The sequence below is a fragment of the Alternaria novae-zelandiae genome, assembly GCF_023758075.1.
Source record: "Alternaria novae-zelandiae strain BMP 2774 chromosome Unknown scaffold_1, whole genome shotgun sequence".
Lineage (NCBI taxonomy): Eukaryota > Fungi > Ascomycota > Dothideomycetes > Pleosporales > Pleosporaceae > Alternaria > Alternaria novae-zelandiae.
The window spans coordinates 1,632,150-1,660,137 of NW_026056961.1; the positions used below are offsets into that span (position 1 = coordinate 1,632,150).

Below are 27,988 nucleotides of genomic sequence, written 5' to 3' on the forward strand. Positions count from 1 at the left end.
CCTGTACCATCGCCCTACTGCAAGCATCGTACGTCTCCTCACACCACAGCATGGACAACACAAGCTGACACCACATCAAGGTCTCACACTCTAGATTCAGCCTCTCAACCCATGTGCAACCTCATCGGCTCTGCATACCATAAACAAAAGCACAAACGTCTGCACGGGCAGCAAGTAGTTCCCACACCCAGCACCTGTCAGCACCTTAATCCCCTGCCACCACCACCACTTCAACCAAGCATACATCCGACTTTGTTCCCGCGGAGACGACTCTCCGACGCATAAATGCGGGCTGAAAAGCACATAAGCGGCAGAAAGGGAGCGCCGTGAGATCTGGACCCAGCAGATGCCGGTGCCGCCCGCGTCGGCCACGCTAGCAATGTGCAGCAACACAGCCCTCAGCCTCTTCTTTTTTTTTGCTTTCCGCAGTATGCATCTCCTATCAAACCCCGAGGAAGAATTTTCGGGGCATTCTAGAAGCCATTTTTTTTCCCTTAGGAGATGCGTTACACAGGGTTTGGCATTTCAAAGCAAAAGAACAGTGGGAAATCGGACCGAGGCTCGGGGATAGCGATGAATGCGTCTGTCTATAATGTATTATGTGCGCGTGCCCAGAAAGAACATCTGGTATGGTGTAGAAAATACTGCAGCAAATGCATCTATGATTCCATGGTTGCGTGACATACACCACCTGGCACTGTCGAAAGAAGAAACGAATGTGGATAGAGCAAGTATCACAATGGTATCATAGCCCACAACCAACCATTTTACCCCCCGGGACCAGATTCATCAGCTTGCATATACAGACCACATGGTTTGTGTTGTTTTGACAAGCTGTTTTACTGTCAAACCTCATAACAAAGAGAAGTAGGAGGGTTATAAGGAGTACTTCCTACATCGTTACAACATCATCTTAATATAACAAGTTTTCAACAGTTTGACATGAATGGCGTGGTTCCCATTCCGCTCGGTACACTTTCACCGAGCAGACGTGACCCAACGCATGTGGGCTCCACCGAAAAACGTCGGATCTGGGCCTTGCCTACCACGAACGACGCGGTGCAGTGCGTCCGGGCCCTGGCTTGTGGGTGCGTGTGTACCACAGTAATTTGACCTATCGGAATTGCGCTGGAGAGTAATGTGGGACGCACGTTAGGTGGGTTTTTGGCGTGCTGGGGGAACCGGCCGATGCGGTTGGACTGCAGGACGTCATGTAGGGCTGAGAAGAGCGCTGGGGATCGCGCGAAGCGATTTGGTAGTAGTATCGATAGTAACGGCTTTGACGGCAGGAACGACTTCACACATTTCGCTGGTGCGGCTGTAGAGTTCGCATGGCTTGTTTCAGAAAACCAAGGTCGCGTCGTTGTTGGCGCTGGCGTTGGCGCTGGCTGGTCCTGACAAGATCACGGCTGTTGACGTCGTTTGTGGGTGTTAGAGTTCTGGGGAAATCCGGTTCGGGACCTGTCGACGTCAGAGTGTCAGATAGCGAGGAACATCTTTGACGGAAATGGTTCATGCGTCCAAGACGTGTGCCGCGGAAGGTTTTACTCGCCCTGGAAAGAAGGTGTCATTGTTCTTACGCTAGAAGATCGTCATGTCCATGGGTTAAGCGGTGACCCTTTCAAGGTTTGTCGGCTCCACGCGCATGACGCCCGTTATCCACTGTTTGAGTTCGACTACATCCGATGTTCCGCGGAGCGTGCTGCATGTTGTTTTGGGTAAATATCTCGTTGCGAGTTTATGCGCGAGGGTTATATTATGTGAAGTCATCAGAAGGGCATTGTCGCGTCAGTGTTTACTGATCATGATGCGCTGCTTGTTCATGGTCGTGAAACGATTGGTTCGAGTTGTTACTATGGATGCGCGCGTGCATGATTATTCCGCGGTGCAAATATATTGCGCGCATGTATTTTGATGAAAGATGTTCGGATATCTGGGATGCAGAGTGATCGGTCGCGATAGTGCGTCTTCTCAGCTATGGTTGATTTGAGCGCTGTTCGACAGCACGTATGTCTTTGATACTGACGGAGACATCGACAATTCAGACCATACAGAAAGAACACAGCATACGGTTAGTTTCTGTCAGGCATATTGATATGTTACGGTTTGAATATGATCATTGCTATAGCATTACGCAGTTCAGTCTCTCTTTCCGACATTGGTGTCCATACACCACATACAATATGGTTCAATCAAGACTATGCATCGCCAACATATGCAAAGGCTGAATACCTGTGAAAGACAATCCCTTGCCGGGCAATTGTCTGTGATTTATACATCGGGACCTTGTTTTCAGTAACAGTGGTATATATATTTTCTATGGATGGTATCATACCCAGATATGTCGAAACTCCATGGTAGTCGTCACCATCATAGTCGCATGAGGTATTCTATCTCTGCCTTCACTATATATGAGGCAACAGGTCCGACCATTCCACACTACGGAAGCTACTCGCAGGAAGGGCTCTAAGACCAGCGAAACCTTCTACAATGATAAAAGTCCGCGCGATACCATATGACCCCATATGCGTCACGTTGAGAGCGTACTGGAAGAACGGATGTATCTCATCGATGAATTCTGTAACGGTATTGACTTGCGCAATACCTGCCAATCGACAAAGATTGGGGAGTTGCCAGTTCATCAAGATCCAAAGGTTACCGAAAGAGAATCCACATCCGATAAGTAGTAGGCAGGCGCCTCGCGAGAGATCTCGTTCTAACTGCGTTGGATAGTTGAAGTCCCACGCAACAAAGTGAATTAAGATGAAAGTGAGTGATATGATCGTAGAAACCCCAATCTCGGATGGGGTCACCTTCCCCGGATTTGCACGCGAGGTGTCTTTAAATCGAGTTATCGGGACATTTTTTGAATGGTTACCAACTGGAATTAAATGCTCGAAGCCCCACATTATAGGATCGAGGATTTGGTAAGGATCTGGAGGCGGATTGATGAAGTCGAGTGGAGTGAGATTGGAAGGCTGCTTGGCTGCGTCCCCTGCTAAAGCCAGTACATCTCTTAGTCGGAGTGATCCTACGAGATGTAATGTCTCCGTCGTGTCAACGTCGAGGGGCTTATGGAACCAGAAGTAGAATGTCGGAAAGGTACACAGTACGATGGCTACGACATCGAGCTCGAGCATCGAGACAGCCAAGTGCTGAATAGCACGACCGATGCATTGAAGTGCATACCAGAAGATCTGAACGGATGTAAGGATACGTACGAAAGCGTCTGCTTTGTTCTTGTCCTGGAGAGTTTCGCGTTTGATCGTGGGGAAGTCGAGGAAGCCATTCTTTACAAGGTAGTGAACCTGGTGGGCGTTGATGGGAAAGCGTGGATAGTCTGGGGCATCAAGCACAAAGCCACCCATGTCGGCGAAGAAGGCGTGCGTCATGGACCATTCGGGATACCCGAGTTTACGAAACGCGGCCACAGAGTGTCGGGCAGAGAGGTATTGGACCTGGGCGAACGATGCAAGGATCTCTGGAAAGAAGATGGTGAAGGCGACCCATGACAGCTTCGTCGACAGATACGATCGGAAGTCGTGCTTTTCGGGTATATTCAGGAAAACGACAGACCAACTGCACAAAAAGACAGTGACGACGCAGCTCCAGATGATATCGATTGTGCCGCGTTCATTTGGCGAGGCAACCCAGCCATGTACCAGGGTGGTGTTCATCCAGTTGAATTGTGCTCGTAAATATCTAGACTTGTGTTGTGATATATTGAGTCATTTCTCGCGCGGTAAGCCGCTTTATGGGACCTCACCGTTCATGAACATTAGGCCAAGTTGTAAAGATGGCGCTTTCTTGAGCCGCATTTCAGGTTGAGGGGCGTCTTATTGTTGCACACATCGGTCAGATAGCAGTAAGTTTGCATCATGAACCATCTGATATGGGTAAGTGAACTGATGTGAGCCTGGGATTGACAGCCACACGATAAGTACCATGTTGTTCCATTGGTTTGGACGAGGCTGACCCAAGGCTGGGCTGCGCGAGGCTGCGTGGGGGCGGAAACAGCGGGAACTTGCAGCGGACGAAGAGCGGGAACATGAGCTAGGGAACGGTCGCTCTACCCGTGCCTTGGAGGCTAGATCGCTGGCAGTGGTTGTCTTTAGTATTGGCGATGAGATGGGGTTAAATCAGATGATCCGTATGCTAATACCTCACCGCGGAGGATATGCCAGTGCTGGATCTGGGGATAGTTTAAACATATCTGTCTTGTGTATGTTGGTACTGAACAATTTGCAGTGCGTGAATCATATGCCGGTGCTGAATGGGTTGCCGATATGGTAAACATGCCGGTGGTGGAAAGTGACGGAGCTGATACATTTGACGGGCGTGGATGTTTGACGGAGCTGAATGGTCTGCCGCGCGTGAATGGTCTACCGGGGTTGAATAGTTTGACGTGGTTGAATAGTTTGCCGGTATGATAAACATGCCGGTGCTGAATCATGTGTCGGTATGATAAACATGCCGCGCGTGAATATGTCGGTATAATAAGTTGCCGCGCGTGATCAGTCTGCCGGTGCTGAATGGTTTGCCGGTCTGGTAAAGATGCCGGGCGTGAATCACTTATCGATATGGGAAGATCTGTCGGTATGGTAAACTGCCGTGCGTGATTCCTTTGCCGATATGGTAAACATGCCGGTGCTGGATACTTTGCCGGGCGTGAAGTTTGTCGGGCGTGAGTGGTCTGCCGCGCGTGAATCACTATCGATAGCGAGCAATTTTGTCGGTATGGAAAGAACTGTCGGGCGTGAATCATTCGCCGGTATGGTAATCTCTCAGTGCTAAATCAACTTAGCACTTCCAACTGCAAATGCTTGTATCAAGCATCCGCTCAGATACACGACCAGAATACAGGACGCAATGAATCGCACATCCCTGGAGACACTCTCAGCGTGATGCCATGCTTCATTCAAATACACAAACGCTAACCCCACCATCCGTTATTGCAACGCCATATCCTACAGCTCACATACAAGAGCGTTTCGCCGAACCAGGTAAAGTATGCCTTTTGTTCCCTATCTCCTGTCATATCATCGCGCCCGCCGGAAACGAAACAAGTTGTGTGTAATCGACGGCGATTCTAGGTAAGCTTCTGCTTGATGAAGAAAGCTCGCAAGTGCGATAGTTGCCAGACGCATGTCACGCCCAGAATAACGAGTTGGATGAGGGTCCAACGGACGACGCGGGAGTTGGTGTGTTCGGACTGGTCGCGGAATTCGGCCTCGCGTTCCTAGAATAGATGTTAGCCGGTGTCTTCCTGTTATCTTCCCCAAGCGATGGGTGGACGCCAAACATACTCTCTGGAAGACCTGTTCCCTCCTCACGTCCTGCAACCTCGAGTTCAGGTCCTTGACTTTCTGCACCAGCGTCTGGACCTTGTCCTTGTCCGTGCTCTCGATCCTGCTTGTCTCGCCAATCGCCATGTCCAGCGTGAACTTGACGGTGCCGTGTACGCCTGAGCTCAACCAGCCACCGCCGCTGCTCGGTACGTTCTGGGGTGTCACGCAGATCCTATGTTGACCGCTGTCGGCAGCGCTGAAGGTGAAGCGTCCGTTCGAGCTACCCCGTTGGGCAACGATACGGTGGTTGTTGTCGAATGTCTCCTCTACTGTAACGAAGACGCCGACGTCGGGCTTGGTTTGGTAGGTCTTGGTTGCGTCGTCCCATGCTTCGGCGTGGTAGTGGCCTGGAATTTGTTAGCCGTAGGTTCTCCCGCTGACTCTGCGACATCTCCAGGCCAGGAGAATCATAAGTAAGAAATTGTCGTACCAACTACCAGCGTGTCCTTTGGCAATTCCTCGTAGAAGCACTTCTGGACCGCTCCGTCCATGAAGAAGTGCAGCGCTTGTGACGGCACCGCCAGCGCGGCTGCGAGCAGTAGTGTTGGTCTCCACATGTCTGCGATTCTGGTTCCCCGCGGAGGACTGACTGTAGCGCGGAGTTTGAGTGTTGGGTGAGCTGGTCACTTGGGAATCTTGAAGCTCGTATGCTCGAGATCGCGAAACTCCAGGTGTACGTTCCGAAAGCGGTTAGACCTCCGACACGTGCGCCGCTCCCTCTTTCGCGCCGGGGCGTGTTGAGCCTACACCACCGCAACTTTCCTCGTAGGTATCTCCTATCTTCCCTTTCGATTATCAATTTTTCAAGAGAGACCTCAAGTTATGATGGTACCTACAATCCGAAAATTTCACACAACAACTGTCAAGGGCTGTTGCAGTCGCTGATGGCAAACCAAAAGTACTAGAGTCGTAGCGTGAAGGCAATATAGTACACTACTACATACAGCTGGATAGATGCGAGCTCACGTAAGACTATCTTCATTCATCCAGTCGAGTCAGCGGCGACTCTACCAGGAGTCGACTCAATCCAGACACCTCCGAGGCCAACCCCGCAACTACAACATATAACCTAGGTAAACAGATTGTGTGCATATTTCCAGCCGCATCGACCAAACTCTTCTCTTTTCATAGTCTTTCAGTCTCCCTTAATTCAAAGATACATAATCTGATCGCCTTGAGACTGCTATCTTCACAAACTTGCATCCATCATCAAGCACACCAACAACCCTCTATCAAGCCGTGGACCAGCCAAACCCACATCAACCCGACAATGACACTCTTCACGCCCTCCCCATCCGACCTAAAAACCCTCTCCAGCACCCCCAAAACCATCCTCATAACCGGCGGCTCCTCCGGCATCGGCCTCGCAACAGCAACCCTCCTCTCATCTCTAAACCCGTCCCACAACCTCATCCTGCTCGATCTCCAACCCCCACCTCCAACCTTCACCCACTCGCCATCCAACCTGCTCACCCACACCTGCGACATAACCTCCTGGCCCTTCCAACGCGCTGGATTCGCAGCAGGCCACGCGCGCTTCGGCCGTATAGACTGTGTATTCGTCAACGCAGGAATAGCCGAACACGGCGACCAATTCTTCAACGATGCATTGGATAGCGAGGGAGAACTAGCGGAACCAGATCACCGAACGCTGACGCTGGATATGAATGCCGCGGCTTCGACAACCAAACTCGCCATCTACTACCTGCGGAAAAACGGGCCAGAGGGCGGTTCTATTGTGTTGACGGCGAGTTTAGCGGGGTATCTGGCTTCAGCGGGTGCGCCGTTGTATTCTGCGGCGAAACATGGGGTGGTGGGCTTGATGAGGGCGTTGAAGCAGGAATGTGCGAAACTGGGGATTAGTATTTCGGTTGTTGCGCCTGCGATTACGGTTACGCCTATTCTGACGGCGAATAACACTAAGTTGGCTATGCAGCCTGATGCGTATGCGAAGCAGATGGCGGAGGCGGGTGTGCCGATCAATCGACCTGAAGCCGTGGCGCTGGCGGTGTGTTGGTTGTTCAATGAGGGCAGCAAGGCGAATGGTGCGGGCATATTCATCCAAGCGGATCGATTTGCGGATTTGGAGACAGGTTTGGCGAAGAGCAGGCAGGCGTGGATGGGTAAGGAGATGTTGGATCTGTTTCGTGGGGGAAGAAACGCGCCGTTGTTTGCAAGGCTGGAACAGGATGAGGTCAAGGCGAAAATATAAGTAGTTGCATGAGGTAGGATGATGTTGTACATTCCTGCGTTATGCAGTGGATAGTGATGCATCGTATAACAATACCAATAGGGCTATTCCAGTCCCCTATCCATATCCATATCCATATCCGTATCATTTTCCCAATGACGAATATTTTCCCTTCTTGCCAATCCAATCCCAACGCCATCGCTATGCTATCAAAAGCAGAAGTCCAAAGTAGAAACCACGCTCCCAGTCAAAGCCAAACCCGTCATTTCCTCGCCCGTTTGCTACTGACTTCACTGCCTTGGGAGAACACACTGGCGCTCCTCTTATGGCTTTGTCCCGTCGCGCCTTGACTGGTCGCTCGAGACTGCTGTTTACTACTCTCATCTTCGCCTTCTGCATCCACGTCGCCATCGTCGTCTTCGCCGTTGAATCCACCCTCGTCTTCTTCGCCTTCGGCGTCATCATCGGGGTTGTCAGCGTCGTTGTTATCTTCGCGGTCGTCTCTATCGGCTTCGGCATCATCGCCGTAGTTTTTGTTGACGTCGTCTTCGTCTTCCTCGTCGTCGTTCTCCCCGTCGGCGTCGTCGTCCCCACCGGGTGTTTGTTGTTGTGATTCAGGGACTTCTTGTTTTGGTTGTCCTTCGCCTCCTTCACCGCCGCCGTCTCGTCGAGCCTTCATGGCTAGCAAGACCTTGCACTCTCCCTCCTCCTTCTCTCGGACCTTACGTACGTCGAGTAGTTTGCTGACTTTCGAGACGAGATTCTCAAAGACTTCGCCGACCTTGCTCGTTGGTATGCTGACAATGTCACTAACGCCCAACGCCGCGAGCATTTGGCCGATCTTTTGAGTCTGGACGTTGCTCTTTGCTTGTCGCATCTTAAGCAGCTTGTCCGAGCCAAATGTGACACCCGAGGTAAGTCTCTCGTGTGTTGAGACGTTGAAGCGGTGTTCTTGGTGTGGAGAGAGGTGCTTGACAGGCGTCTGGGCGGTAGGTTGTTGGTTCTGTGCCATGCTTTGCCGCCGATTTGCTGCCGAGAGCTGTTGTTGTGCTGAACCAGGAGTGTGTACCATGTCGTTGGCGGAGAGGCTGAGTCTACCAGGTCCTGTTCCACCGCCAGATGCGCGTTTCTTACTACGATCCTGCTGGAACAGCTGCTGGAAGAGGGCCTGGAGGGCTTGTGATGATGTAAAGGCTTGTAGTCCTGCGGAAACGGCCTGGTTCTGCGGCGGTGCGTCCAGTCGTGCCCGGAGTTCTTCGCGCTCGGCATCGAGCCGGTTGGCTGCCATGTTGATGCGCTGGAGCTCGGTGAGCAAGAACTCCTCCTCTTTGACCTCGTCCATTGTGCGGTTGATGAGCGCCGTGGCCAACATCTTTCGATTCCGCTCCATAACCGGGTCGAACTTCGTGAGCATCTCGTACAGGCTGTACTGGTCGGCGTCCATGGAGACTTCTGGTATGCGCTGCTTCATGAGCTTGGCTGAGATATCGTAGAAGCGTGCTTTCAGGTCCTCTAGGGACCGCTTCTTCGACGGCGCAAAGGGCATGGTGGCTAGCGCTTGGTCCTCACTGTTTGCTGGCTCTGACGGGCGTGGTTGCGTCGGCTTGTAGTCGTAGCGATCCCATATCACAGGCCAGCGATACGAGTAGTCTTTTACTACTTCGAATAGGTAGTCTGTCTCCTCGCGACTCCAGTCATCGCTCCGCAGGTACTGGTTGTATTCCTCGTCTGTGAAGCCTGGCATGTCTACTTTGATGTCGTATTTGGCGTAGTCGGCGCACGTCTCGATGTAGTTGTCGGCGGTGTCGCTTTCCTGCATCGGCGCGTCGTCGGCTTCCTGCACGGGTGGTGCGGTCGTGGGCTTGCGCCGCCAGTGCTTGAGGACGAGGCCATCGTTGCGCGCCGGGTTCATAAACGGCTGTTGTACCCTAGAAGCGCGAATTAGCCAATCCTCCGCAGTGCGTCGCGCGTACATACCATCTCTTTGCAGGGCCAGTGCTCTGTCTCTTCGCCCGGTACGCCTTCTTCTCCTCGTAGACGGCGACAGGCGGCGGCCGTTCGCCATATAGCGCAGCAACCTCGCGCGCAACGCCCTCTGGTCGAATGAGAGTCAGTCTCGACCTTTTGACGATTTCCCAAGGAAAGACGTAAGGACTGCCAAACGTACGTATCTTCCTGCTCCCTCCTGCAGGCTTTGAGCGCTTCTGAGTCTGCGCTGCCACGGCTGCTGGACCTACTGCCTTTGGCGCATCACCGCCGGCAGCAGGCAGCCCGAGCATATCGCGCACATCGCGTCCCGACGCCATCGCAACTTTCGCAAGGCGCCGCTGATCGATGAGCCGGTAGTAGGAGAGGGTGCGGGTGATGGAATCGCAGGGCCCCGGGGTGGACGAGCTTAATTTCGTTGTTGGGAAGTCGCGTTGGACCCTGCGCGGGTACCTCACGTGTGGGAATATTGGAATGGCGAAGGAAAAAGTCAAAATGGGCGGATACCTAAATCCAAAAGAATGCGCAAGGGTTTTCGAAGAGATTCAAGTGCAAATCAAGCTACAGGTCAAGTTCTTGCGCTATAGGCACGCACAGCTATGGAGTCATGGATTGCCGCTGTTACGGCACCTTCCAATCGCATACGCAAAGAGGCCATAGCTCCCTGGTGCCCTCCCATGACCGACCCCTCAGATCGCCGCTACCAAGAATGCCAGACAGACATCCATGGATCATCAATGATGTTGACCATGGCAAACGTCACTACTGGACAAAGATGAAATTTGGTGTAGTAAGTGCGTCTATTCGCCCGACTACTCTACCTGAACTAGAACGAGATCCGTCTGTCGCCCTGTACACGCGATGGGCCGTCAGAAGAGACTCCTTTACATGCTATATTTTCCTCGTGCCAAAATGAATAATGAAAATGAGATGCCACAAGTGCGAGCCTCCCCAAGCACACCGCAACGCCGCAAGCGCCCAATGGAAAATCGCTCCCACACTACTGCCAGCTGATGTAGTCTCGCAACGCGGGAGCGCAGAGGTGAAGGAGAGGGTGGTGATGATGTTTTTCGGCGCTGATGAGGAATCCAGGCTGGTGTGGGAGGCGGTTCGGTCGCTCGGTCGTAACTATTACCGTGGAAGGAGATTTTCGATCCCGTCTATCAATCATTACAAGATACCTATACAGGAAGAAAACGTGACCGGGAACACTATCGCTCAAAGAACGGACTCCAGGATGCAACGCAAAGGGAAGGAAACCAAGCTTGGCGACCGCGATTACTACTTGCTGGCGCCGCAGCACAGGGCATTCGCCAGTTTTTGCATGAAGCTAGGCTTCTCGGCACTCTGTCGCGTCGGTTGCGGGTTCGGACTGCTGGCAGGCGCAGCACGGTTGTTTTGTGCCAGGTTGGGCTGGCTGTGTTGGAATTGGGCCTGCGTCGAGGCACCCTCGGGCGGCGCAAGCTCGCCCATGCTCTTCCGCTTGATTTGCGAATCACGGTTCATAGTCTCGCGTGGGCTCCTTCCGGGCTGGGCGCGGGTCGCGCCAGGCTTTGGCAGAGGCTCGTTGAGACGGTGGTGGTCGATAGGCAGATGCGTCTTTTGTTGCCTGTGTTGCTGGCCTTGCATGTTCACAGCCATGGATGAGTTGGGGTTGGCGTTGGAGTGGTGCATCGCCTGGGCAGCCGATGGGTGCGACTTGAGGACCTCCCAGCCCTTGCCGTTGTTCAGCTTCATCCAGTCGTACTCGCCGTCCTCGACCTCTCCGGTGCTCTTGAGAGCCTGAGTGAACAGCTCCCGTAGGTAGTCGTAGTCGGGTGTGTCCTCGAAGCCGAGGTTGCGCACGTAGCTGAGGTACTTGTTGAATTCCTCTGCGCATTGTTAGTAGTGATAGAATTAGTGGATGCAGCCAACGTACCAGGGAAGCCATCACACAGATCCTTGATGGGGGTGGTCTGCTTCTTCTCGCCAATCTTCTCGTACTTCTGCTTGTTGGTGGCAGCCTTGAGACCTTGCCATGGCAATCCACCGCGCAGGAAGTACATGAAGACGTGACCGAGCGCCTCGAGGTCGTCGCGACGGGATTGTTCGCGCCCGAGATGGGTGTTGATGCTCATGTATCGAGCGGTACCGGAGAGAGACTTGCGTTCCCTGTACGGGATGTGCTGCTTCGTCTTGGGGTCACGGTACTGCTTCGCCATACCGAAGTCGACGACGTGGATGACATTGGCGCTCTTTGAGCCAGGGCGGCCGATGAGGAAGTTGTCGGGCTTGATGTCGCGGTAGATGAGGTTCTTCTCGTGGATGGTCTGAACCCGTGACAGCTAGATGAGGTGTGAGCAGAGGAGAGTGCAATGATGCTGTCGGAACGTACCATCTGCTTGGCTACCATGACGACCGTCTTGATGGAGAACTTCCTGTTGCAGTGGTCGAACAGGTCCTCCAAGCTCGGGCCGAGGAGGTCGATGACCAGAATGTTGTGTAGGCCCTCCTGGCCGAAATAATAGACATTAGGGATCCCGGCTGCAGATGGTTAGCCACATAATCGAGGTGCATACATGCGTTGATATACAGGGTGGTGTTGATCACGAGCATCAAAACAAGCGGTAAAGGGGAAGCGAGGTCGGTACTTACGGCAGCCCACGAGGATCTTGTATGTGCGGTACTCGTCGCGCAATTGAGGAGCGTCGCTCTTGCGCGGCTCGAATTTGATGGCGACCTGCTGCTGGTTGAGCAGGTTGGTGCCCTCGAAGATGACGCCGAAGCTGCCCTCGCCAATCTTCTTGCCGACGCGGTAGTGCACGCCGACGACGTTGGAGCTCGTGCTGCCGCTCGCCATGGTGTCGATGGAGCCCGGATAACGGAGGGGAGGAGGAAGGGAGGTGGACGGGAGTGGCAGAGAGGTGCGTGGCTTGGTGGTTGTGACAGCAGCGAGACAGGGCCGCAGCCGTAGGCCGGGAACGAGGCTATGCAACCGGCGAACGCGACTCGGCGTTGCTGAGACGGCGGGTCGAGGGCGAGGCGGGAGCGACCTGTGGTGCTGCAACGAGCAGCGTGCGAGGGGACGGGGAGGTCAGAGGAAGGCACGTAGGACAGGCACGTATAGTGAAGAAAGAGCGACCGACTCTCGACGCGGAAAAGACGTGGAGAAGGGGAAGGAGCGACTGGGCATGGGGCGTGCACTAGCAACCTATCAACCGACCCTTCGCTAGACTCTTAGTAGCACCCAATTCACTGAGAGCACGGGACTGCCACCGTGAGCTATTTACACCCGCCTGCATAGAGACGGAAGTGCACGCTGGCCGTCGTCGTGGGCGCAGGCGTGGGCAGCCCGATGCAGCGGCTCAATTCTGGCTTTCATGCATTCCGCAGCCCATCCCAGGTCGCTCGCGGCGCAGCCGTCCTTTCCCCACTGAGCTGTCACTTTGTTGTTGTACCTGCAGCACAGTCCACACCAGAACTAGCATCCTCCGAGCAAAAGCAGCCCTGGGACGCCCTCGGAAATTCGACGCATCCTTTCCCAGCCAACAAGCGCGCCCGCGCGAAGGGAAGCCTGGTCAGCGGATTCGCGACGGCAATCAGCAGGGTGAAGACTCTGTCCTCCGTCATCGCCATCGACATCGACATCTCCATCGCCATCGCCGTCGCAGCTCGACGATCTTTCCTGCTGTAGAGCCGCAACAGTACCGGCACGGCTAGCACGTATTGGCCGGTCGTGTGTCCTGTCCAGCCTCACCGCTGCTGTGCCTCATGCTGTTCATGCATGCCGCCTACGTCAAGTCGGTGGCTTCGCCTCACGGCATGGCCAACGGTTTTGGTGCGACAAGAAAGAAGCAAAGGTAGTCCTCTTGACATGTACTCCATCGACATCTTCCGCCTCTCATCTCAACGCGCAGCACCACTTTTTCACAACCCGGCCTCAAGTCACCCAACGGCCGTTGCCGAGTCAGGTCATTGGTGCGCGTCGGCTTCCGCGCCCTCTCGCTCGCGCCACACTCGGTTCCCTGACACGGCTGGGTACCCACCGCGCAAATGAACGCTTGTCGTCGCTTGACTCCACAGAACAGAGTCGAGACCCTTGCCGATAGGCGGTTATGCATGTCACTATTCATGGCTCTCCCCTAGCACTTCATGCATTACCCAGATAGTCACTTTTATACATTGGGTTCCAACTCTAATCATCCTCTTTCTCGTCTCTAGTCAGGTACTGACATGGGACGAGATAGGACGCCTGTCGTCTGCAAAACCATCGCTAGAAATACACTTGATGACAAAAAAGAAAATGAACGCTGTCCGCGTCTGCAGAGTACACGTTTCAAACGCCGTGCCCAATGCTTGATACGCGCCTGTCCTGAATGCACTGCGCCCGATGAAACCCCGAATACGGTCACGACTTCTCATGAATCCTGCATCACCACGTCTTCCTGCTGTGCGCTCTCGTCGTCTCCGTCAAACGTCTCCGACCCAGCAGCGTCCTGCTCCGCCTCGTCCTCTACTTCTTCCTCCGCCATTTGAGGGGCTGCTGGCATAGACTGAGGAGGAACCTTGCCCTGCAGTGCCAGCTCGCGGGCGTACATGGTCTTGCCCGTGTTCCAGGCTGCCTTGAACCAATCGGTGAGCCTGTTTTTGCTGACCTGCTCGCGAAGGATATCGTCATCTAAGAGGTTGTCCTTGATGATCGGGTTGCGAAGGTCTTCGGCAGCAAAGCGAACACAAAGCTCTCCATGCGTTCCTCCAGCACCTAGAAGGTCCCGAAGGTTCTTAGGCCATAGGGTCCGGATGAAAGAATTGCCGACTGCAACTTGTTAGTGGTGAACAAACATATGGTACTAGACATCAACTTACTGCACATGGCGGACAAGGCGCGGAATGTCCATGCCATCACTGTGCCTTGCAACACGTCGTGGATTTTGGCATCAGGCACCTCCTTTTCATTATTGATCAAAGCCCAATTGTCCTTGATGCACAATCGCTTCCAGAAAAGCTTTAGCAAGCCATCGCGAGTTGTCCGGTGGATATTGTTCCAGTTGACTGTCAAGACTTTGAAAGCGTAGATGAACTCGTCATTCCCAAGCAAAGTAACACCTTCCTCGCTGTCGTCTGCATTCATGAGCGTGAGAATGTCAACCATGAGCGCAGGGTCGATAACCCTGTGGTGAACCAGAGCCTCGAAACCCTCTTTGAGGATGGTCTGGTGTGCTGGTCGATCCTTCAAACGACCTTGCCCAAACTCGGCCATAAGGAGTTCAACAGCAGAGTCTTCATCCAGAGCTCCGGTGATGATGGGTAGCAAGCGCTCATAAACCTCCTCTTGGATCTTGGTGTACTCCAGTTGTTGCTCGATGCTTTGGTACATGGCTGCGCGGACCTTCAGCGCCTTAGGGTTTTCCCTGCGTGGGTCGACTACTGCTTGGTTGTCGCCATGCTTTGCCTCCTTCTTGCAGAGCAGGGCAAGCTTGGCCATGGAGAGCTCAACGCGCTGGCACCACGCGTTTGTCTCCTGCTTCGAGCCAGCCTCAAAGAGAACTTCAGCAGCAGTTTCGTAGTCTTTCTCGCCGCAGACTTCATTGATCCATGCTAGCCTGGCGCGCGACGGCTCGGCTCGCAGGAACTTTGTGAGTGCCGGCTGGTTGAGATACTCCTTCATGAAGAGTTGTCCAGCTTGGTTTTCGTTGATGTACTTGGAGTAGAATGCTCCAGCCCAGTCATCACCATAGACCTCGAAGTAGCGCGCAATGCGCTCTTTTATCCGGTTGAGCTTGACTGTGCTCTCCGCCTGCTCCATCTTGCTGCGGGTGTTCGCCTTCTCCGTCTCGAGCCAGTTGGACTCTTCCCAGATCAAGTTGACGAGAGTCGACATATCGTGATACTGCTCGGCCAGTTCCATTCCTTCTGTAGGGAGTCCAATCTCCATCAAGCCCATGATGTGCGATGGTCGGACGTTGTTGTTCCACTCATCCTTGAGGCTGCGGCCCATGGCTCGTGTCTTCTCATCGCTCTGGGCGAGAGCCCACTCAAATCGTTCAATGTGAGTCTGACATCCAAGCTTCACCAAGCGAGGGTTGTCCTTGCCGATCTTTTGTGCCAGGAGTTCTTGGTAGCCTTCCTCGTAGTTGTCCACTGCTAGGTTGCGGCCAACGTCAATGAGGCTTCGAATTGAGCTGACGATGTTGTGAGACGACGTCCAGAACGGAGGTAGCATATCGTAGCCATAGTCCGGTTTGAGGATGCTGTCGTCCAGGCAATCAGGGTCGAGACCGTATACTTCTACGTTTGCTTGACGGAACTCGAAAGCTGTTTCCAAAGCGACAAGCATGACATCGGTACCTTCACTAAGCCTCTGCATGATGGACGGTGTTTGCTTTAGTCCCTCTTTCATATAGAAGGTCCTCAGGTAGAACCAGCCCCAAGGTATCAGCGTGTGAAGGCTGTCAACGTCCTTAACGAAGAATTGTCGAATAGTGTCGTTCTCGCCTAGCTCAGAATCGAGGCCGCTCTTGTAGCGCTCATTCAAGGCTCTGATAATGTCGCTCATCAGAATCTTCTCTGGGTAGGTATCCGGGTGTGCTTGTTGGTCCTGCAGCTTGTCTTGGTACCAGAGCCAGAGCTTGTGTGCAGCCGCGAGCTTCTCGGCATGCCACAATAGCCGCCACCTTGTCTGGAAAGATACGGGGGGATAATCGGTTTGTAGTTGAGTGATCAGGGTACGGAGGGCGAAGGAGCGCTGCTGGAATTGGTCGTCCAAGTTCGAAACTCCCTTCTCCAAGTAGTCGTACGAGGAGCTCAAGATGCCGGCACTGATAGCAAGTGCAGCTTCCGCAGTCTCCTCCTCTGCGAACGAAAAGCGTGATTTGACAGAGAAGTCTATGATGTTGGAGGGAATGGTACTGAAGAAGGTGGCCTGCTCGAGTTTGCTGCGTGCGGTCACTTTCACGCGCTCTCTATCCTGATCGTCTGTGGTAGGAGGCAACGCGCTGATCTGTAAAAGGCCGAATTGCTGGACGAAGACGAGAGCAGTCGATTTCTTGTCCTTCCGTATCGCGGTCTCCAGGGCAGTGCCTGCAAGAGTCACTTCTGGGCGGAAATATACGGTGTCCTGGAAGGGTAAATTAGAACGGCCTGAGTCTGCGAGCAGTTGTGCCTCTGGGCTCTCCTCTGGTTGAGCGAGGGATGCGACGAAGACTGCTCCTGGAAACTGGACGTAGGCTGTGTGTCCAGGCTGTGGCAGGAGAAGCGTTCCGGTCGGCTCCTTGGTAAGCTGCGGCTGATGAAAGTTGCGGACTGGTATCGCCCTGCTAATGGTACCGGCTGTCCTCGACAGATCCACCTCCACGAGGAAGTAGTCCATTGAGTCCCGGCCAGACAGTGCCACCAAAACCAGAAGATTGACAGCATCCTGACCCTGTTGTTGTTCCATAATGGCAAAATCCAGCACGTGGACATCCTGCTGGTTGCGTACTTCTGGAACGGTGTCTGTTTGAACTGCCGACAGGATCGCATCGTATACGTCTACGTCTCGTTGGTGGCTGTTTTGTCCTGACCAGCTCAAGTCCCAGGTCTGAAAGAGGCCGTTTCGCGTCGCCGAGATGACTTCCATGTGGCCCTTGGATTGCGATGTCCGGGCCTTGACGGAGGCGATGGTCTTCCGGATGGATCCTCCGAGAAGGCCTTTGAAGCTGAAGAAGCTACCTCCCGAGCCGTTTGGTGCGCTCAAGACTGTTGTCGCAACGCTTGGTCGACCCTGAGAATCGCGCAGAGTCAGCTGAGCGAGTCTGCCGCTGCTGAAGACCAGGACGTAGCCCGCGTGCTCGACATCGACCAGGCCGGTTATGGTTTCCCCAGAGTACAGCTTCACAAAGCCATCCACCTCTTGCTGGCGCTGGGGGTATAGGCTTCGAGTGTCTGCGCTGTCGATGTTCTCCCAGAAGCTGATCTTGCCTGTCGAAGGCGCGAGCGCGACGATGCCGTAGTCGTTGGTGGGGCCGTTGCGGACGATGGCGCCGAGCGGTAGAGGTTCAGTTGGTCTTAGGCCGAAGTTCAGGTTTAGAGAGACGACCTTTGAAGGGCCGTTCGGGGCGCTGTAGTCCCAGACGAGGGCTCGATCTGATGTCAGGGCAAGCGCGAGGCCGGCGGAGGGAAGGGCGGTGGCATATATCGGAGCTAGAGATGAGTGTCAGCAGGCGCGCATTGCGGTGGGTGACGATGTGTAGGCCGTACTCGATGGGCGGAGGAGCGCTGACGGGAAGCCAGGCAGTTTCTTGACACTGTAGTTTGCGTTCTTGGTCTTCAGTCTCATGTTAGCAGTGCCGTCTCGCGTAGATGCGCATCTACTCACAAGATACGTGCCCGTGTCCTCCTTGGGCGCGCGCTTCGGTGCCGTCTTCTTCTCCCGAATGCTCAAGGGCATGTCAACCACAACAACTGAGTGGTCGACACTCTGTACCGCGTGACCATTTGTCGAGGCACTTCCGTTTCCGTTGATGTGAGCGTCGGCAGGGTCCTTGAAGGTCGCGTCGTTGAGTTTACTGCGCTTTCTGCTTCGTAGGCTCTCAGATTCCGGCCGCGGTCTGCGTCGGGGGTTGCGCAAAGAGCTGCGCGCGCTCGCGATGGACGCCTCGGGCGAAAACATGATGCGAGAGTTTGGAGATGGCGGTTGAAAACGCGAAGGAGCGCGCCGGTGATGATGTTGCTCGCTGAGTTGTTCTGTTTTGGCAGGGATCCAACCAACGCTAGCGCCCGGAGTTTGGAGCCAGCTCCAGGGCTGCTAGTGAGTCGCCAGGCACGCACCATCATCTAACAATTCACTACACTACGCCCGTACTTCACTAACAACAGACCTGATGTATACGAGGGAATTAGTGCAACCGCTTGGTCGTTCATTGAATCTGCTATTCATTACACGATTCTGCTCGCAATCTACCATGCTGTCTATTCAGATGAGAGCGCCATCTTTCTCGAGTCACATATAGCAAAAGAGTCAAGTGCGTTGTGTTTGTGTTTCATTTATCATTTATCATACTCGTTACAGTTGTCAGAAAACGCCATTGTGGTCAACTTCCGACCATGCATGCCCGTGTGAACTTGCATGGCCGTACTAGAGAACGTAATACTTCCTCCCAGAGAAACATGGTACATGTGTGAGCATATCAGCCTGGAAAGACGACGATATCTGCTCGGTCAAATTGTTCGCGGCAAGCGATGGCTTCCCACATGCCGACTAGCCAGTCGACACGCAGCCATGCCATTATCCGTAGGCTCCACACTCAGCCTTTACATCTTCTTGTCGTGTTCCTCCTCAGCGATACTGTTCTCCGTCGAGGTGGTGCTCTGTTTCTCGAGTTCTTCGCCAAGAGGGCCGTGAATCTCTTCTTCGAAGACGGGCTCGGTCTCGATGGTCTCGAACTTGGTCTTGAAGTCCTTCATGTTGTGGGTGGACGAATTGCTTCGACGGCGGGCGTAAGCCATATTGGGCCTGATATCTTCGACCTCGTCACCAGCGGCGCCCCTGGAACGATATTGTCAGTCATGGGTTCTATGATACAACCACTCATGAAGGAAGAGCTGTCTCGCGAGTTGCGACTGTCTCTCGAGCGGATAGTAAGGAAGCAGATAGACTGTACTCACCAATTGCCCTTGCCGCTGCCACCCTTCTTTGTCTTGGTCGGGTCGGTGTCGGCATGGCCGGATTTGGCGAAGTATTTGGGAAGTCGCGTCTCACGCTCGGCAGTGCCATCAGCAATGCCGGCGTGGTCGCGATCAGTGAACTTGTGAGAGCGAGTCACTTCAGATGTCAGTACGATGTATGAACAACCTTGGTTTTCTCCAGAGCCTCCTGCCGTCTTACGCCGATGAGCCATTGAGGTCATATCGACCTCAGAGACTCAATGCGAAGAAGGCAAGAGCGCCGGTAGACAAGATGAAAGGCAACACTTACTGTTTGATGTCTTGAGTCGATGGATTGACTAGAGGTTGTCTGTGATGTGATGGAAGAAAGTCAGAATGGATTGAAGTATCCTGCAACGGCGGGCTCGGAGCTACTGTGACTGTAAGAAGCTCAAGCGGGTCAGTACATGGTCTCGTGATGGGAGCTTTGACCCGATGGCGTCGTCTTGCGTGAAGCAACGCGGCCAGATGCGTACCTTGCAGATCTGTGGACAAGTGGCAGCAATGTGTTAGTGAAGACGAGGTTAGCAGAGACGATGGTGGCTGGTTTGATAAAGGAAGGCGCAATGCATCTCACGCGACTGGCGTTGGAAGGCGGGGAAGCTGGGAGGAGCTCCTGCCTTTATATCGCGACCAAGATGGGCCCTGGAACGACGCGCCTCTAGAAGATTCGCCCTCAGCTGCCCAGCTCCGGCTACTGCAGTTGTGCTCATAGCTTCCACCTGTATACAGTAACTGGACACACATTGTTGTCGGTCGGATCTCGGTGACCCTGAGCTTTTGAGGAAGCAACGAGGGGAAGGGTACGTCACTGGTACCTGAATCCCCCCGGCGGTGTCGCGTGGGCGACGATTCATTGAGACACAGCACCACAGCCATGCGCAAACTTGGTCTATGAGTCAATTGCAGGTCAACGATGCTATCGAGGAAGAACAATCTCCAAGATTTGTCTACAATGGCCTCCTGCGTGCCATGGCTTCAGCGCAACGGTGATTACCCCAGATTCTAGATGTTTGTTCCTCGCACGCTAATGCGCTGGATCCACTCGCACACACATGCCGCCATCCCACTTGATCCGGAATCACGTGTTCCGGTGAGCTCGTAATCAGCCCAGGGTGGTATGACCAATCGCCGCGGATTTCTCAGTGATTGCATCAGCAGCGCTTTCTCCGCCTCCGAGGCCGCAGACCAGAAAAGTTTCCCGGGACGCGCCTTTCGTTGAAACACGCCTTTCTTCTCTCACGCTTCTGCACACTGTTCGCAGAGTTCATACCTCGACACACTTTGGTTTTGCAACACCCATCTACCCCTCCATCGACACACAGCGCCACGATACCCCACCATGGCCCCGCGATGCCTTCTGATCGGCACGCCGTCGATTGCGGCGCACCCAGAGCGACTTGACCAAGTTTACGAGATCCACGATCGCAATTCGACCGACTTGCAGATGCTTGACCGTATCGCCGCTGGTCTGGTCAATCTCCCCACGTCCACATACGATGTTGTTCTCCTCCTCGCCGACGCCGACGGTACCACGCGCGAAAGTCACAAGTTGCTGGCACGCGATGTCATGAACAAGGTAGTCAGCGCATTGAAGGTTGGGGGTGTTCTTAAGAGCCAGGCAGGCCCCTTCCAAGGCGCAGAGAAGACAGAGGCTATCCTGGCAGGACTGACGGAGACGGCCGATGGCATGACCAAGCCCGAACAAGAGGAGCCGGTGTCGATACCGCTGAAGTTCGGCAAGAAGGCAAATGGCGCGAATGGAACGAACGGAACAAATGGCGCAAATGGCACTGTCAACCCGGATGGTTCAGTCCCGCTCAACCTTCGCAAGCGCAACCAGCCTGAGCCAGTCAAGCCAGCAGCAGGCGTGGGCTTCGTCGATTTCAGTGATGATCTCGACGATCCAATCATCACAGGCGAAGATGACGATCTAATTGACGAGGACGACCTCATAACAGAGGCAGATATGGCTCGTCCAGTTCTTCAACGTACGTCTACTCTTCTTGTTACCACGAATGACTATGCTAACATGATTCAGCACTCGAATGCCAACCCAAGCCCGGCAAGCGACGACGCGCATGTAAAGACTGCACCTGCGGTATGAAGGAGAAACTCGAAGCCGAAGACGCCGCCAAACGCACCTCCGCCGATAAAGCATTGAACTCGCTCAAGTTGGATGCCGACGACCTCGACGAGGTAGACTTTACAGTACAAGGAAAGGTCGGCAGCTGCGGAAACTGCGCACTGGGCGATGCGTTCAGATGTGACGGATGCCCGTACATTGGCCTGCCGGCGTTCAAGCCCGGTGAGGAAGTACGGTTGCTGAACAACGATATTCAGTTGTAGGAGCCGGCGACAGAACGATTATTGCATGGTATGGCGTATGGTGTAGGGGCTTCAACAGTCTGGGATAGATAACGTTGCTACATAGCTTTTTGTGGAGTTTTGGATGATACATGACGAAATAGATGAAAGGACCGTGATGTCCTACTCTCGAATGAATATCCAGTTACACATCCCACCCTGATACCAGTATTCACCTTCGCTGGAACTGAACTACGGAAAGCCTCTTCAACTCCACTTCCAGGTTTTTTGATTGTGTTCAGTCGTCGAGTGACAACTCAAGCTTCAAGGCCGTTCGTCCAGGTCCATAGTAATCAGGACGGCATTCCGCCTGCTGAAAGCCACACGACGCATACAGTGCTCTAGCAGGAGAACGGCTCTCGTCTACCAATAGAAAGATTGTACTACAGCCCCCTTTCTCCATTTGATGACGAAAGCAATGTATCAGAGCTCTACCAAGCCCTCTCCCTCTTTCTTGCTCGATGACACAGAGTTTATGTAGCCAAGCCAATCTCTTCATTCGCTGGTAGACGAGGTATCCGATCAGCTTGTCTGCATCGTCTTCTTTGAAAACCAGGAGTAGTCCCGTGTTCTTTTTCTTGAGTTCTACATCGTAGTTGAAATGCTCGATTGCTGGGAAGACTTTTCTTTCGAGCTTGGCTACTTTGTCGGCGATGGAGAGGCGCGTCTTTGGTGGGAAGGTTGAGTAGTCTTTGATTACGAAACCAGGTGGAAGTTGCGCTTGTGAGTTTGGCTCAGACATGATGCTGCCGGTGAGAGCATTGGGATGTGGGGAGGAGGGTTTGCGACGCGCCAGTGGTGGCCGGGTTATACAGACATCTTGTCCATTTCGCGAAACGGCTACCTTGGCATTCGCAGCAAGAGGTTCTACAGATGAAAAATGGTGGAGGAGGTAGTCGCTGGAGTCAATGGAATCTTTCTGTGCCCAGGTGGGGCCTCACGTGCTAGCGCGATTGACCACGTGCGCGACCTCGCGTCGCTCTTGCAGCCCGTAGACTTAGCACGACTTCTTAGGTTTCTTATACTCTGATCTGGCCGAACCAACATGGGCCTTCGCCTTCCCGTAAAGCCACTGCTACAACCACACGGGCGGTGAAAAGTCTGGATCTAATCCTTCGACCCTTCCATCCGTTTATTTCACCGTTCTTCACATCGCGAGTCATGCCTGCCAAAAGGAAACGACCGTACTCGAATCTCGATTTTACGCTGAGGAAGGTGTTCAAGAAAGCAAGCTTCCGGTATGCCATTCTCCTCGTTATGTTTTGCATCTACTGATGTCCTTCACAGGCCACTACAACGAGAGGTCGTCACAGCTACGTTGGAGGGTGAAGATGTCTTCCTACAGGCAGCAACCTCTTTTGGAAAGAGTCTGTGCTATCAGCTTCCCGCGGTGGTCGATTTCGGCAGTATGTTCAAGTCAACATAGAGCCGCCATCGCCGCTAATCTTGCTAGTCACTATTGTGATATCTCCCTTGCTGGCACTGATGGTACGTCTTCACGCTATCTCTCCAGAATCAGTGCTCATTAGTCACCAGAACAACCAAGTTGCCTCTCTGCGCAATGCCAACATCAGAGTCGAGACGATCAACAGTACTACGCCACAGGTAGACAAAAAGAGGATCATAGCTGACCTTCAATGCGGTCATCCCCTAACTCGCCTGCTTTACGTAACACCAGAGTTCTGTCAGGGCGACAACTTTCGCAAGATCCTTCGAGTCATCCACTCTCAAGGAGAACTGGCTCGCATCGCTGTCGATGAAGCCCATTGTGTCAGCGAATGGGGACACGACTTCCGCCCTTCATTCCAGCAACTGTCATTCTTCAAGAAGGAGTTTCCTGACGTACCGGTCATATGTCTGACAGCCACTGCAACAGCGCGTGTAAGAGACGACATCATCACCACGCTCGCCTTGGACCCGAAGAAGCTGAAGATGTTCCGCATGAGCACCAGCAGACCCAACCTCCACTACGAAGTGCGTTTTAAATCGGACGCAGAAGACCACTACGACGACTTCATCAAGTTTCTCAAATCCATCCACGCCCGCCGTGCCGCAAATCCCGAGCGCGCCTCTCAACTAGCATCCCAGAACCAGCGCTCAGACAACGTCCCAGGTATCATCTACACGCTGTTCCGCAAAGACTGTGAGTCCCTCGCCGCACGCCTCCGCTCAGACGGCATAGGTGCAAAACCCTACCACGCAGGCCTCTCCGTCTCAGACCGTGCAGACGCGCTATCAGGCTGGGTAGCCAACAAAGCCGGGTACGACGTCGTTGTCGCAACAACAGCCTTCGGCATGGGCATCGACAAAGAAAACGTACGTTTTGTAGTACATTGGCAGATCCCCAAATCCTTCGAAGGGTTCTACCAAGAAGCCGGCCGCGCAGGTCGAGACGGCAAAGCATCGATTTGCATCTTATACTACGGCCGCGAAGACCGCGATCGAGCTGCGCATTCACTGTCGAGGGATATTGCTCGTCAGCCTAAAGCAGGAGCGGGATTACAGGCTCAACAGCAGCAGATGACGCATCGAGCGAAGAGTTTAGAGGCACTAGTGGGTTACTGTGAGACCACGAGTAAATGTCGGCATAGGCTCATTGCTAAATATTTTGCGGATGAGGAAACGCCAGAGTGTGACTTTGCGTGTGATTGGTGTAAGGATGCGGAGGCGTTGGTGAGGAGGAAGGAGGGTGGGTTGGCGAGTGAGGAGTGGTGTAGTACGCAGAGGGAGGCGGGGAGGTATGATATTGATGAATATGATTGAGCTGTTGTATACACGGGTAACGAGTATGGGGTTTGGACGAGCATTAGTAGGCGTTGGAACATATCAATATATTTGCATCTGTAGTTCGTATATCTCATGGTTCATTCATCGTGACTTCGTCTACGGTCTGGCTTACTGCCGCCGACATACATCAACGCTACCATATGCATCCCTCTGTGGGTATCTACCACGTGCACCACCTCAACGCCGCCCTATGCATCCTCAGAAGCATCTACACAATACGTCTTCGAAGCCTCGTCTTCTATCCGACAATCAAAGCCGCGCTGGGCACCATACCCGCCTCCTTGAGCGTCATGCCAAAGTCACTCCGATCGTATATCTTCTTGGGGAAGTTGGTCGTGAAAGTCGACACAGTCATGCCATCCTGCTCCAACGCATGCGCAACCTCGAACAGCGTAGTCTCAACTGGGAAGTTCTTCATGACTCTTCCACTGGGTGTCTGCAGCGCCAGACGCGCCTCGGTGTAAGCGCTCGCAGGCTTGCTGGTAGTAGGACCGGAGGACGTAGCGAGGGGCGCCTGTACAGGGGCCGGAGGAGGAGCCTGACCGGCGCGCTTCGCCTTCTCGATCTCAGCTTTACGCTTGCGCTCCTGCTTGTCGGCTTCGAGCTTGGCTAGGACGCGTTTCCTTGCGTCTTCGTCTGCCTTCTTCTCAGCGCGCTTGGCGGCGGCTTCCTTTAAGCGCTCCTTCTTTTGTAGCTCTTCGCGGAGATCTTGCGACTCCTTTGTTGCCTTCATGCGGATCTGCTCGTTCCTCTTGTGGTCTTCTTTATCTTGTTCGGACTGCGTTGCGCGCTTGGCGGCGAGCTTCTCGCGTAGTTCTTGGAGACGCTGTGCCTTCTGTTCCTCTGTGAGGGGCGCGATCTCCTCGGTGGACTCTGAGAACTGTTCGTGGCCGGTCTTCTCGCCGTGGAACTGGGCTTGGTTGACGGAGCGGAATCTCTTGCCGCACTCATCGCAGACGAGTGACTTGGCCTCTTCGCCGGGCTGGAGGGCAGGTGGCTCGTCTGAGGCGTTGGCGGCGGCGGTGGCTTGCTCTTGCTTGATCTCGTCGACAGACTTGTCCTGGTTGGTCTCGAGCCAATCGATGGCAGACTGGAGGCCGCCGGTGGCTTTGACGGCGAGCTCTGCGCGTTCGCGGGGGAAGCCCATGTCGATGAGGGTATCTAGATCTCCGGCCATGGTGAATGTGGCGGTGGTGACGGTTGTGTATGTGGGAAGTTGTGGGTTATTTGGTGATGGATCTGGGCGTTTGGATCGCGCAGGTTGTAGTTTAGTAGTGGATCAAAGTGATAAGTGAGTGTAGTGGAGGAGTCTAGCTTTATACGTGGGATGTGGGTGTAAGGCGGTAGCGGTGGAACCACAGAGAAGGTGGACCGTGGATGAGGCGCGTGAGATCCTCGGATGGTTGTCTTGGTACAGTGATCTTCACTATGAATATGTTTGTGGAATACGTCTGTCACTGCAGCCTATTTCAGCGAGAGGAGTGATGGTTGTCGTCGCCTTGGAGTGTCTACGTGGGTGGGCACTAGAGGCAGCTCGCGATCGAGAATCAAGAGGCGTCGCTGCACGTCATAGCAACTTGTCCTTAGCATCTGCCTTCCTCTCCCTACTATCCGCACCCACCCCAATCCACACCCGCTGCGATACCCACACCGTTTGCGCACCCCATCTCCGGATTACTCAGCTTCTCAATACATTATACGCGCCCGTCTCTCTTCCCCTGGTTCCCGAGGTTCGTCGCGACCCTGCCTAGGTACCCCGTAACCGCGGATCCGATTACCAACCCTGGAAGACACGACCACCACCCCATACCCGCAACCCACACGCGCCCGCCATGTCCGTCGAGCTCGACCCCGTAGAGCTTGGTTTCAAGCGTAAGCTTCGTTCACGGCATTGAGCCCGCAAACATACTGAGATGGCTAGGACCCTTCCAGCACGAGGTGTCGCAGACCCTCCGCTTGAAGAACCCGCACTCTGACCCCATTGCTTTCAAGGTAAGCACGCTTCTCTGGGAGTCCTGTGAGGTCCCGTGGAATTTGGACATGCAGCTGACACGATCAAGGTGAAAACAACGGCTCCCAAGCAGTACGACGCCCGCGATACCTCTCCCCACAACCACTGATGACGGGTTTAGATACTGTGTGAGGCCGAACAGCGGACGCATCGAGCCTGGGAAAGATGTCGAAGTTCAGAGTATGCATGCCCTCTATGCGCCTCACGGAAGTCTGCAGCAAACTAACGTATGCGCCCAGTTCTCCTCCAAGCCATGAAGGAAGACCCACCGCCAGATGCGAAGTGCCGCGACAAGTTCCTCGTGCAATCTGTCCTCGTCACCGCTGACAAGGAGTTCACCAACGTCGGGTCTTTGGTACGTCATGGCATTGGCGAATACATCCGAATGCGTGCTAATAGTTACTTGTAGTGGTCGCACATCGAGCAGACCGCCAAGTCTTCCATCCAAGAGAAGAAGATCAGAGTCCTCTTCCTCGCACCCGACGATGCCTCCAGCGCAACTCCTGCGAGAACCAACGGTGTTAGCCGCGATTCGATGCTTTCCTCTCCATCCCCCGAGGCCGTGACTCCTCAGCGCGGCGTATCGGACGCTTCTGGGCCTGTCTCCGTTCCCTCGGAGCGCCCATCGGGAAGCAAAGACTTGGGCGAGATCAGGAATGAGACCTACAACCCCGCATCAAGTGGTAATATGGGGTCGAGCTTCAGCTCTGCTGCTGGAACTGTCGCTAGTGCCATGCCATCTTCAAGCGACGTCGAGGCCCAGCTTGCTGAAGCCAAGGCCCAGATTGCGCGATTGACACAGCAGGTCAGCGAGGCCACTGGTCTTCGCCAGCGAAAGACAGGATCCGCCCAGGACTCGAAGCAGGGAGTTTCGACCTCCATGGACACACGGCAAGCTCCCGCAGGCGGCGTATCTGTCCAGATCACCGCCCTTCTATGCCTCATCAGCTTCCTGATTGCTTATTTCCTCTTCTGAGCGTCCTCCCACCATACCTGGCACCGGAAGGCCAGTGAAGCACCGTGCGCCAACCGCGACCCCGGATCTACATTGTGCGGAGACGGCGCGAAGTTGGGCGACATCTTTCAACACACGGAGATGAGGAGACAGGGCGGTGGTATGGCGCTAGACGACAGGTTGGACAGGTGCTTTTCTCTTTCATGTGGGTATTTCTTACTTGGATGGAACTGGAGCTGTTTGTTGGTTACACATACGAAGTGGCAGCTGCTAGGGAGGCATGACCACATTTGTGTGCAAGCGTCCATGTATCAACAGCTACATAATTCGGAGTTGCAAAGTTGCGAAATTGTTTAGCAAAAATAATGTCTACGTATATCTATATTAGCTTGTGCCTTGACCGTGTCGCGTGAGAGGTGGGTGTCTAGTCGCGGCGATGTTCGCAAGCGCACGAGCCAATAGCAAGATGCGACATCTCCGTCATCGCAGTTGTGGGGTTGGGATTTGAGCAGCACAAAGTGCGAGCAAACTTGTGGAGTGACGGTTCCCAACGTCACATGCCTGCAGTTGCGAGACGGTAGATAGTGCCAATCCCGTGGTCAGAACGCACAGTCAAAAGCGGGTCGGAGCATGCCCGAAGTCGCCGCGGGCGAGCGATAGCTGCGAGTGATGACTGGTAA

At 54.0% G+C, this 27,988-nt stretch overlaps 10 protein-coding genes across 10 annotated transcripts; 3 read left to right on the forward strand and 7 right to left on the reverse strand.

Moving 5' to 3' along the window:
- Nucleotides 1–2,405: 2,405 nt before the first annotated feature.
- J4E88_000518 (uncharacterized protein) lies at nucleotides 2,406–3,677 on the reverse strand (the record flags this gene model as incomplete). Its single annotated transcript, XM_049394194.1, has 1 exon — nucleotides 2,406–3,677. One exon carries the CDS (start codon nucleotides 3,675–3,677, stop codon nucleotides 2,406–2,408), a length of 1,272 nt encoding a protein of 423 aa, XP_049260023.1.
- A 1,412-nt stretch (nucleotides 3,678–5,089) lies between these two features.
- On the reverse strand, nucleotides 5,090–5,905 carry J4E88_000519 (uncharacterized protein; the record flags this gene model as incomplete). Its single annotated transcript, XM_049394195.1, has 3 exons — nucleotides 5,090–5,239; nucleotides 5,307–5,695; nucleotides 5,779–5,905. 3 exons carry the CDS (start codon nucleotides 5,903–5,905, stop codon nucleotides 5,090–5,092), a joined length of 666 nt encoding a protein of 221 aa, XP_049260024.1.
- A 713-nt stretch (nucleotides 5,906–6,618) lies between these two features.
- J4E88_000520 (uncharacterized protein) lies at nucleotides 6,619–7,560 on the forward strand (the record flags this gene model as incomplete). Its single annotated transcript, XM_049394196.1, has 1 exon — nucleotides 6,619–7,560. The coding sequence occupies one exon, from the start codon at nucleotides 6,619–6,621 to the stop codon at nucleotides 7,558–7,560; it is 942 nt and encodes a 313-aa protein (XP_049260025.1).
- Nucleotides 7,561–7,801: 241 nt separating this feature from the next.
- On the reverse strand, nucleotides 7,802–9,845 carry J4E88_000521 (uncharacterized protein; the record flags this gene model as incomplete). The annotated part of the gene is made up of 2 exons (XM_049394197.1): nucleotides 7,802–9,467; nucleotides 9,517–9,845. 2 exons carry the CDS (start codon nucleotides 9,843–9,845, stop codon nucleotides 7,802–7,804), a joined length of 1,995 nt encoding a protein of 664 aa, XP_049260026.1.
- Nucleotides 9,846–10,806: 961 nt separating this feature from the next.
- On the reverse strand, nucleotides 10,807–12,364 carry CKI1 (bifunctional choline kinase/ethanolamine kinase cki1; the record flags this gene model as incomplete). The annotated part of the gene is made up of 4 exons (XM_049394198.1): nucleotides 10,807–11,396; nucleotides 11,444–11,849; nucleotides 11,900–12,048; nucleotides 12,160–12,364. 4 exons carry the CDS (start codon nucleotides 12,362–12,364, stop codon nucleotides 10,807–10,809), a joined length of 1,350 nt encoding a protein of 449 aa, XP_049260027.1.
- A 1,558-nt stretch (nucleotides 12,365–13,922) lies between these two features.
- J4E88_000523 (uncharacterized protein) lies at nucleotides 13,923–18,154 on the reverse strand (the record flags this gene model as incomplete). Its single annotated transcript, XM_049394199.1, has 4 exons — nucleotides 13,923–14,320; nucleotides 14,371–17,685; nucleotides 17,743–17,809; nucleotides 17,861–18,154. 4 exons carry the CDS (start codon nucleotides 18,152–18,154, stop codon nucleotides 13,923–13,925), a joined length of 4,074 nt encoding a protein of 1,357 aa, XP_049260028.1.
- Nucleotides 18,155–18,795: 641 nt separating this feature from the next.
- Nucleotides 18,796–19,382, reverse strand: J4E88_000524 (uncharacterized protein; the record flags this gene model as incomplete). The annotated part of the gene is made up of 2 exons (XM_049394200.1): nucleotides 18,796–19,030; nucleotides 19,150–19,382. The coding sequence occupies 2 exons, from the start codon at nucleotides 19,380–19,382 to the stop codon at nucleotides 18,796–18,798; spliced, it is 468 nt and encodes a 155-aa protein (XP_049260029.1).
- Nucleotides 19,383–20,530: 1,148 nt separating this feature from the next.
- Nucleotides 20,531–21,537, forward strand: DRE2 (electron carrier; the record flags this gene model as incomplete). Its single annotated transcript, XM_049394201.1, has 2 exons — nucleotides 20,531–21,179; nucleotides 21,230–21,537. 2 exons carry the CDS (start codon nucleotides 20,531–20,533, stop codon nucleotides 21,535–21,537), a joined length of 957 nt encoding a protein of 318 aa, XP_049260030.1.
- Nucleotides 21,538–24,580: 3,043 nt separating this feature from the next.
- J4E88_000526 (uncharacterized protein) lies at nucleotides 24,581–25,519 on the reverse strand (the record flags this gene model as incomplete). Its single annotated transcript, XM_049394202.1, has 1 exon — nucleotides 24,581–25,519. One exon carries the CDS (start codon nucleotides 25,517–25,519, stop codon nucleotides 24,581–24,583), a length of 939 nt encoding a protein of 312 aa, XP_049260031.1.
- Nucleotides 25,520–26,174: 655 nt separating this feature from the next.
- On the forward strand, nucleotides 26,175–27,329 carry J4E88_000527 (uncharacterized protein; the record flags this gene model as incomplete). Its single annotated transcript, XM_049394203.1, has 4 exons — nucleotides 26,175–26,214; nucleotides 26,264–26,334; nucleotides 26,613–26,708; nucleotides 26,763–27,329. 4 exons carry the CDS (start codon nucleotides 26,175–26,177, stop codon nucleotides 27,327–27,329), a joined length of 774 nt encoding a protein of 257 aa, XP_049260032.1.
- Nucleotides 27,330–27,988: the final 659 nt, after the last annotated feature.